This window comes from Hydra viridissima, unplaced genomic scaffold (assembly GCF_058129835.1).
Source record: "Hydra viridissima isolate aposymbiotic clone 2 unplaced genomic scaffold, HvirCarnegie_v1 scaffold_9, whole genome shotgun sequence".
Lineage (NCBI taxonomy): Eukaryota > Metazoa > Cnidaria > Hydrozoa > Anthoathecata > Hydridae > Hydra > Hydra viridissima.
Genome location: NW_028324308.1, coordinates 8328570 through 8339480, shown reverse-complemented (window position 1 = coordinate 8339480; position 10911 = coordinate 8328570). Strand labels below are relative to the sequence as shown.

At 26.5% G+C, this 10911-nt stretch overlaps 1 protein-coding gene across 2 annotated transcripts; it reads right to left on the bottom strand.

Moving 5' to 3' along the window:
* Nucleotides 1–2170: 2170 nt before the first annotated feature.
* On the bottom strand, nucleotides 2171–5972 carry LOC145185567 (uncharacterized). Of its 2 annotated transcripts, none has more exons than XM_090099128.1 (2): nucleotides 5854–5972; nucleotides 2171–2968 (listed from the first exon to the last, which is right to left on the bottom strand). In XM_090099128.1, exon 2 carries the CDS (start codon nucleotides 2960–2962, stop codon nucleotides 2327–2329), a length of 636 nt encoding a protein of 211 aa, XP_089955254.1. In that variant the 5' UTR covers nucleotides 2963–2968; nucleotides 5854–5972; the 3' UTR covers nucleotides 2171–2326. The 2 variants fall into 2 exon arrangements, with proteins under 2 accessions (XP_089955254.1, XP_079917637.2); XM_080061511.2 differs by lacking the exon at nucleotides 5854–5972 and adding an exon at nucleotides 4184–4616.
* Nucleotides 5973–10911: the final 4939 nt, after the last annotated feature.

The window sequence follows — 10911 nt, the reverse complement described above, 5'->3', positions numbered from 1 at the left end:
ATCCATTGCTCTCCAATAATCGTAAGCTTAGCTCTAAGATTCATCATGATAGAGTATTTTAAATAAAATTTCTTATGAGTTTCTACGCACTCTGCTAAACTTATCGCTGAATCTCCAGTGAAATGATTAAAGTTTATAGAGTTGTCATTGTTTAAAAGTCTTTTTCATTAGCTCCTAAAAATACAGCATTGTTTTTCTAATCCAGGTGGTAGATCAATCTAATACTCTTGCTGAACAAACACCACGGCAAGACTTGTTTATAACTGACTATGTTAATTAATGATTTAATAATTCAGGTTATACCAAAATTACTAAACATTTAAAACTTTAGTCAAATTATATTCAAAATAAGAAAAAACGTATATTAACCAATGATTTGTTTAGGTAAATTTTGCCAATTAAAACCTTTGTTTTTTTTTTAATTTTTTAAAACCTTTTTTTTTAATTAAAACCATTTGAAAAAGTTTGATATTTGATGAAAAAAATTATTTCACAAAAACTTGTTGAACCCTATAAAATTTTTCAGCCTCAATTTAGTTTAAATTCTTTAGAGAAAAAAACAAAAAAAAACAAAAAGGCTAAATCAAAAACGAAGCCATAAAATTAATTTTGAAAAATTGGAACATCTCCGCAGTACAATTGTGTATAGAGCTATGCTACGGAAAAAATGAATTTTTGTTAGTCGGTTTTTAAGTCAAAACCTGACTTGCAAAATATAGGTAAGCTTTTTTAGGACTTTCTAAGTATACGCTGCATAGTTTCTAAACTAAGTAGAAAAGTAGAACAGCATTCAAAAGTAAAAAAAAAAAAAATTAATTTTTTATTGAGCTCTTGTTATTTAATATACAAACGGATATTTGGATTATGACGCCACTTTTATTCACTTGATAAAAAAAAAAAAATTACTAATAATTAATATATGTAAATCAATGATAGACCTATAATTAATATATGTAAATCAATGATAGACCTATAAGGATAATAAAAGTTTTCCAGTAATATACCTTAACTTTATGCCGAGGCCTAATTTCTTGTGGCATCATGACGTTACATAATTATTTCTGGAATTCTTTGAGAAGATACCTATGACATACTGAAATACACGAAAAGAAGACTGCCTTAAAAAATTCGGATTGGATGCTTTAAAAGAAAAGAATCAAAAAGGAAAAAGGAAAAGAACGGGTGATGAACTTTCAATAAACATCTCTTCTGGGTGACCAATCTACCAATAAATCTCTCTTCTAGGTGATTAATCTAGCAAAAAACATCTCTTCTGAATGATTAATCTATCAATAAAATATTGTTTTAATGTAAAATCAGAACTTGAATAAACTTTGTTTTCCTCTTTCTTTTTGTCTTAATCAGATTTAGAAATTTAACAACTTTTTATACTGGTAAGACGGTTACCTCATGTTACATTAACCTACCACAATTTGTTAAATCAAAAAATGGCAATAAGGATTTAAAATCTTATAATGAATCCATTCTATCCTATGAAGTATAGATTTTTTTTATTTTGTAAATATAAGAAGCCGAAGTTGTGTAAAATGAAAGATTGTTTGGAATGAAAGATTGTTTGGAATCATGTTACTTAGACACAAAAAAAAAAAAAAAAAATAGTCTTAGTGATGCTCTCCAAATGTTACATATATTTTTTAACAGTTATTTTATTGAAATCTAAAATCTGATAACTTTAATGTAAAAAAAAAAGCCTCTATATAAGTTGTAAAATATTTGGAAACTATAATTCTTTTAGATAAAAAACAGACATCCAACATTTGTAGGTTTGAGCGGCATGATATAGGGACACGTTTAGTAATTTGTACCATTCAAAATTTTATTATCATTTTTGGTTTAACCGTAATATTTAATAGGTTATAAAATAAACATTTCGTTATCATCATCTTAGTTACGCATCCATAAAGGCTTGGGACACATTTTAAAAAACCTTATTCTAAAGCACTTAGAAATTACAATTTGGGCGACTAAAAAGAACTTCATCATCAGACTGCTATGACGATAGAATATTCATTTTGAGCTCTTCGCAAATATAACATTAGCGATTCAAAAAAATTATCCTTAAATTATCCGAAAATTCCGAACCATAATGACTTTAGAAATTGTATTAAATTTTAAAGTTTTGAGAATGCAGTTATTTTTTAAAGGTTAAAAGGAGAAACCTGAAGAGAACACATAAATATATCCATATATATATATTATATATTAATCAATGAAATAAATCTCAAAATATGTTTCTATATATTTATCGTCTCTATATCTATCTATATATTTATAAATCTGCATAAAAACGCCATTTACAACGCTATCAACCTAGGCTCGTTTTATTTTCTTTGCATAAGTAACACATTTTACACAGGATTGAATTACTTTTTTTCTTTCTTTTAGTCCTATCATTTATAGTTGGTGAAATTCTTTTCCAACATTCACTCGTTATGCATGACCTTTGAAGCAACTTAGAGTGATCTTTTAGCTCTAAAAGTTTTTTATATTCTCTTGTAGATTTTCTACATTTGCGACAAATGAGCTGACACGGAGGTTTTTTTACTGGGTTTAAATCGATAGGAGTTTTCATATCTTTACAAATAGACTTCACACAGTTGCATCTTCTAAAGACTTCCACATCTATCACCCGTATACCGTTCTCACAAGATAGAATTACTGCGCGTTTCTCAATCGCTGTTTCTTTGCAGGATCTGCAAGCCAAATCACCGCTTTTTCCGAAATCGTTGCTTTCAGGCACAAACCCAGATATACAGCGACCTTTACAGAAGTAGTTAACAATAGTTTTATTTAAGCATCCAGAAACAGAAATGACTTGATTGTGTTGAACAGCATCGCATATTTCGTTATTCGGCAAATTTGCAATTTCAACAAGCTGATCAGTTAAAATCATGGCAATAAATTTTGTAAGGACAAAGAGTACAAGACATATCAAGGACATCCTTATCTAAAAAAGAAAGATTATCTCAAAGTTGGACATTTAAAGTTCATTATTAATTATGTCAAATCGTATTTAAAAACATTATTAATACACTTATCTTTAAATTTCTTTTGCTATAAAGATAGCTTTTCAGAGTCACAAAAACTTTGCGAAGCAGTTTTTTGCAAATACTTTAACTAGTTTCATTTGAGAAACACCTAAGACTTAAATGAGATGAGAATTTAATGGTTATAAATTTGCACTTAATGTTTATCACTATTTTCTATTTAGCTACAAATTCTTTAAAAGTAGGAACATAATAATAATAAAAAAGGGAATAAAAATGAAAATAGTACAAATATTTACTTTTAATCTTTTTTTTTTTTAATCATCTTAGAACTCACTATTAAGAAGCAGTAGACCTTAAAAACAAGCTTCCGTATACTTTGAGATACTACATTTTATTGACATACGGATCGTTATGTAATAAAATGTAGTATCTCAAAGAATATTTCCTTTGAAAACTATATGCTTTATTATAAAAAACGGGAAATGATAAAACCGCAAATACTCGCCTACAATTCTAGAAAGAGATAGGAGTTTCAACCGGTTGTCTGTATTAACATGGGATCTTGTTTGGGTATTATATCAATATGTTACTTCCTGGATAGTATATATTTACAAAAAAATTATCGTACAGCAGAGGAATGAAATGAAAATTTAATTAAAAAGTTGTTTATTTGGAGCGAAAAGATGTTTGAAATGTGTGAAATGATAATAAAAAAAATTAACGAAGAAAACGGAGAAAATATCAAGTTTTGAATAAATGGAATTGAAATCGAACCGTAGAACTGTACTGTAGAAATTTTTAATTGTATTTAAAGTTTTATGCTTAAATCAAAAAAAAAAAAAAAAAAAAAAAAAAAAAAAAAAAAAAAAAGACCAAAGTTAAGGGAATTTCATTATATTATCTCTTTAAACATATTTTAAAAAATAAATTGCAAATTAAAGTAGGAAATTTAACTTTAAAGTAATTGTAAAAACCTTCAAAGCTCAAAGAATCATCAATTTCTGTAAAATGAACAATATAAAACCATCTGATGCAAATTTTCTATTTCCGACAGAAAATAAAATGAAAATGACAAATAAAGTAAAAATACAACATCGTAACGGATGATCATTTATGAATTAAAAAAAAATTGTTTGACTTGAATTGGAAGATATGGAAATAAAAAAACTCACCCAACTCATTCTTGTGGTGCTGTCTAAAGATGGATGGTCTTTGAGATTCCATCCAAAAAGAGCTTTTATATACCGTAAAAATCAAGTGGGAATATCTCTATTAATTCAACAAAAAAATAAATAACCATTGTGGGATCCCGAGCAATTTCAGTGAGACCATTAAAAAAATTGATATTCCCTCACAGATTTTTTATTCTCAAACAAATGCTAAAAACAAGAAACTGAATTTCGAAATATTTCAACGACTCTATTTAATGGGGTGTTATATTGCAAACGATAAATTTTGTAACTTAAGTCTCAAAAAAAAAATTATCAGTTGGCCCCAAACCGCAAATTAATTAGTTTCTAAACAGAGACAGTAAAAATAGAGATTATCAGCGTTTTACAATGAAATAATTTTCTAGTAATAGCAAAGGATAAGTCCTACAAGTGGCACTCGGAATATACAAAACAAAAATGTCGCAATCTTCGTCAACAACTTTCTTTAGGGCCAGTTTAAACAATGTAAATTGAAATCTTCAATTTATTCACACAAAATTTAGACGAGTTAAACTGTTTAAACTCTAAATTTTAAAACTCGATATTTTGAAAATAATACGTTTAGAGGATTTAATGAGGAATCTCGCAACTAAGTTCATATCAGTATTTTTCCGAAACAAATCTTTCCTGTTAGATCGTTAAATATTTCAAAAGATCATGCAACGAAGTAATGGCTCCTCCTAGTAAACTTCTTGCTATGACCAGACGAAAATGACGGAGGAAAGTAAAGAAAATAAAGCATATCAATAAGTTTCGTTTTTCTAACTTTCAACTGTAAGTCGTCATCAATACGAAAAAAGAGAGCGAAGCAGCTTAATAAGAAAAACTCATTCACGTTGGAAGAATTATTTTAACTTTATAAAGAACGCAGGAAGTAACATTTTCAATTCGCGAGTTAAGTTGCGAGCTCAGTCTTAAAAATATTATATATCATCTATTAAAAATATTAAATGGCTCCTTTAAAATGATAAGTGAACGGGCGACTGATAGTTAGCAAGCATTTGATTGGTTAACCGCGAAACCTAAGCGTATTTAGTAAGTATTGGGGTTTGATTTTTAACGAACAGTAACGAGTAAAGTACATACTTCTATGTCAGTCATTTTAAATAGATTGAATTCTCAATAATTTGTATTTAGATATACAAATCTATAAGGTTCCAGAATAAAAACTGTGATGTTTCTTGTAGCTCATATTATTTTGTTTCAACGTTTGAAAGACAGCGCAGGATTGTTATCCGATTAAATTCGCGAAACCTATTTTTATAACCAGTTTTAAATAACAAATTTATGTATAAATATAAATTTTTCAGACCAAAAACTTTGCTGTTTTATTTTGTGAACCTATCCTCTTTTTTTAATTTGTCTCCATTAGATACTCTATACTATCTCCAAATATTACCTCTGTCAGATACTACTTCACCTCGGCTAAAAAAATATCTTAAAAGCTACATTTCTTCTTCTCAAGAACTGACGACTATGTTGGAACAAAGCTATATGCAGTAAGCAACTAAATTTGCTAAACTAATTGTTTTAAAGCAATAAAAACTTTGCACAATTATCAATAATTTATTGTCGAAAGAGAAAAAGTCAAACAGCCAGCATAATAAACAATTTTTCTCAGAAAACAATACCTCTATATCTTTTGTGTCACTAACTTCTGGTACTTAAGCACTGAATGGTACAGAGGCATTTCTCATAAATAAATATAAATTGGTGCCACTAGCTATACTACATTTAGCCTAAATATACAAAGCAGATTTTTTTTATTGAAGATATACATTATGGATTACAGCTACAACTAAAGTCTGATGGAACCAAATTTACTGATATATTCAACATAATACTTTTCAATACAATAAAATTTCTCTACAATCCATAAAAATAGGTTTCCAATTTAAAAAAAAAAATAAAAAATCTTGCAAAACGCTTATTAAGTCTAACAAATTAAAGTTCACTTTTTTATTTGATAGCAAAAAAGTTCACTATAACTCCTAATCACGAAAATCATATAACAATTTTTTTAAAACCTAAATGAATAAAAACTACACACTCATTTTTTTTTTTTTTTTTTGTATATTTAAATTGTATATACAAGTAATTTACATATATTGAAATATAATTAAAACATCACAATGCCATGAAAAACTAGATTTGTATTAAGAAGACAATCTACCAGGAAAGGAACTTTCTCCAAAACATAGAACATGTAAATAAATTTGTAACATTTAGAATATAATAGGTTTTCTTTTTAAAATCTTTCTATTCAATTTGTCTCTAACATTACCAGAGGATTCTTATACATACATGTAGGGATAAATCAGTAATAAATCATCATAAGCATTATAAGTAATAACTATTTGACCAAGATGACAAAGTTCTTAAGTAATAAAAAACTTTCTACATTTTAAGATGAGTGTATAAGATAAGTAATTTACAAATATTAGTTTAAAAAAAAAAACTCAAAAAATATCAACAATTACAAAATATTAAGCTTATGCTTTTGCAATATATCAGCCTAGATTATCAAGGAAAAATGGGTACAGAAATTTAATAAAAACAACTTTGTTATAAATTATAACTAAAATTTTTTTAATGAAAAATACTTAAAATCAAAAGTGCAGCTAGGAATGCTTAATATCATCCAAAAAGTATTTGGATTTTAGCCATCTTAGAGTTTCTTGAAATTAACAAGTTGTTCATATTCATAGAGCTTAAAATAGACAAACTAATATTAAAAAACCATCTTTTTAAAAGTTAAAAAACCATTTTAAGATATATTAAAAACAAGCTACTTATGACAGTACAGTTTTAACAAGTAAAAACATTAAAATCGTTAAATGATTGTAAGATTTGACTTTTATGGACTGTTTTTTTAATATAGTTTAAAAAATGAAATATTGTAGAACCATATCAAAATTACATATTTCAATCAAACATTAAGTGTCACTGCAATCCTAGATTTTTGTAAGGAAAAAAAAAATTGATTTTTATTTCATTTCATAATAGAAGATTTTGGAGATGAGAGAGCAATTAAAGTTAGAATCTGCTGGAAGCTTTTTTATGTTTAAGATAAACCAAACAGTTTAAAACTATGAAAAGCCAAGACTTGAATAAACTTATGTGAGTTTTTAAAATGTTAGTAATGGCTTCTTAAACTCTTTAGTCTCTGAAATGGTCAGGTCTTAAGTTCATCTTGGTAGGGGTAACAATGTCTCATTTGGTGAGAAAAAAGTAAAATGACTGTAAAACAGAAAAGTTTTTATTAATCAAAAATAAATTGAAAATATTGATTAAAGATCATGATAATTTGATATATTTTTTTAAGGAACCTGTTAAAAAGAGTAGAACTACAGCATATAACTAAAACATAGTAAAAATTAAAGAAAAATGACCAATACTTTTCTTTTCTTTGCTTTTTGTTATGACTTTAAAATCATAAGATATAATATATTTCAACCAAATCTAAATCAATTGAGAATAAAACTAACTAAATAATATTTTACTTTAATCTTTTACGAAGCAACCATAGAAAAATATAATACACATTCAAAAAGATTTTAAACCTTATTGCAATAATTCAAATTTAATAAAGAAATTTTTTTCCATTAACTACTTTAAGGTAAGCAAAACTTAAACTTTAAATTTTAATTAAAAAAAAGAAAAAATAGCCAAATTCATTTAGACAATTTATTTCTAAAATACATAAAATATTTTGCTTCAGATAAATGAAATATCTTTGGAAAACAGAGACAATAAATCTTAACAAAACCTAGGCTTTAATATTATGTATATATAATACAATAACCAAATAAAAGAAACTATGGTTTCTAGTAAAAACCACTTAAAAAAATTCATTGATAAAAGTTCATTTTTTTAAAAAGTTTACAAATACATTTATCAAAAAGTGGAGCTTAAACTTCACTTCTAATAACAATCAATTCACTTAACAAGTTTTATCACCCTTCATGAAGGAACATACAGTAACTTTTAATTACACACTGTAGCAAATGACATGACTTGGATTCTTGTTTAAGCATTCACTGATTGTGCGAATATGGATAATGTTATAATTACACATCCATTCCAAATCATTAACTTCCAAATTTCTTTTTGTAGATCACATCTTTATTTTACTAAAAAGAATTCAAAAAACTTTTGAATCATGTAATTGAAAAAAAATCTTGTATCGAAATGACCTTTTCACAACACCTTTAGGAATTTATTTCTTTAGATTTAAAAATGCAGGTGTATAAAATTTACCCTATTAAAGTCTAAAAAAACTCTTCGGGAAATTAACATAATTACCTTTTTATGTTTACTCTGACAAATGAATTTTTATTAAAAACCATTTACGAACAAATAAATAACATAAAGGTTGACCATATGTATTACATATACTAATCAAGTTAACAAGTATATTTGATATTGCTAATTTCTTGCATAACTATAGAACTTTAGTAAATATAAAAAGCAGTGTCATGTTAATCGGACGAATACGGAGACAGAAATTTTAGGTTACCTCGCGTTAAAAATTGTCGTGAGTGTATAGTTTAAGATATTCAAAAATATTTACATTTGTAAATAATAATCATTTTTAGTTTAAACACATTGATACATAAAAGCCATCATTAATTTAATGCATTAAGAAAAAATTCTAAGAAAAAATTCTAAGATATAAGTATCAAACAAATTTATGCACATTATTTTATGCTTATTTAATATTTATAGCTTCGTAAAAATTTACTCCGTAAATAAAAATACAAATCTATAGGTTCCATAGAAAACATTGTTACAGTTTGTCTTTTTGTCACCATATTTTGTCACCAAGCATTTTATATATTTCCTCTATGTTTAGAGACAGACGAATATCATAATAAAAATATGCAAAAGTCGCTAGTACTTTTATAGAATGCGAAAAAACACGGAATGAAAAAAAAAACACATTCTTGTTAATACTCTATCAATAAGAATGTGGATTTTTGATGCCGCATTATAATGCCATCAAAATTACAATGTGGTTATGATTGTTTCAATCTTCCCCACGACCTTCTTGGTCTTGGTTAGAGCCAGCCCGTTTTACCTGCTGTAAAAGTAGAAATTTACATTTATTTTCAATTAACGAAGCTACCTTGTTTTAAGTGATACGATTTCTTTTATAAATATGTAATATTTTCTGTTAATTTGCTATGAATCCAAACTTTAGTTTTATCGACGATAGAAAAACGGTGAACTTTAATTGATCAAATATTTTGCAGAGCAAAATACAAAAAGCTACTTTGTGCTGTCTTAAATATCGTAAATAACATGGCTTCGTTAAAATTCACACGGGTGACAAATGTTAATATTGAATTATTTGCGATTTTGACTTGCTAAATTTATTAATTTAATTGACTGGATATTAATAAAAAATTTAATTAAACTTAATGTATATTTAAACTAGAGCATTATGCAATAAAAATTATACCATCTAAAAATTCTTCATAATTTAACAGAAAGTCAAAGACTTTCTAAAATTATTGTAAGATTTAAAACATTTAAACTATAATTTTAATAAATGTACATATTTCAAACATAAAAAGTACATTAGTTTGGTCACATTACTGCAGCTTACTACGTCCATACTGGCGAAGAAAGGGACTTTTGTGGAAGAAATATCCCAAACCAAAAAGCATTGAGAAATCAACTTCTGCAACACTGAGCTTTTAAATTCTTTTGCGAAAGTTAAAATTCTTTACTTTTCTTTTAGTTTTTCTTGAAACATGACATTTTGTAAGGTTTGTAAGGTTTTTTCTTGAAACATGACATTTTGTAAGGTTTGTAAGGTTTTTTCTTGAAACATGACATTTTGTAAGGAATAGGTTTTGGTGACTTGTAACTTTTTTATAATTTGCATTTTACGCTTTTTAAAAAATCGACCTTTTTTTTATCAGATAAAAAACCTTGGTTTTGAGAAAGGTACTTTGTTAAAGTTTTGAGAAAAACATTTTGAAATACTAACACAAAATTGGAGATTATAAAAGCTAAAATCAAAACTCCATTAGTAAAAATTCAAAAAAAGTTTAAAACATTCCTTTCGTTATGAATTTGTAACAGTGAATTTTTAAGACTTAATCGAACGTGAGAATTTAGAATATTAAGAATTAACTAAAAATTGTCGTCAGGCCTGTTCCAAATATTTTTTAACCTGTCGTGTTGCTTATGTTCATTCGAAGAAGTTTTGTTTTATAGGGTTTCCATTTTAGTATTTACCGTCAGAGGTTAAGTGGTCAATAAAAAGCAGGAGAGGTGTACTGTAATTTAGATTGGTTATATTAAATTTTTCACTTTAAAATTGCTACTTTTCATTCGTTGCTTTAAAGTAATCAACAAAAAGTAACAGTTTCAACGTAAAAGGAAACAGCTATTTATTAAAGTATTTATTAAAGTATTTTATAAAAGCATTAGTTTTTATCACAATAGACAAAAAAATAATTTACCTTGATTAACTGAAAAATTCTGAGTCAAGTTGAAAAGAAAAACGTGCAAAAGTACGTATTTTTTTACCAGGTTTTTTTAAACGTGTAACTTATTTAATAACTTTCAGAAACTCATAATCAAGTTCTTTACCTTTAAATTTTCTAACAACCGTACATCAATTTTTAAAAGATTCGATTGCACAAAATTATAGATTGCGTAATTACTTATTTCGT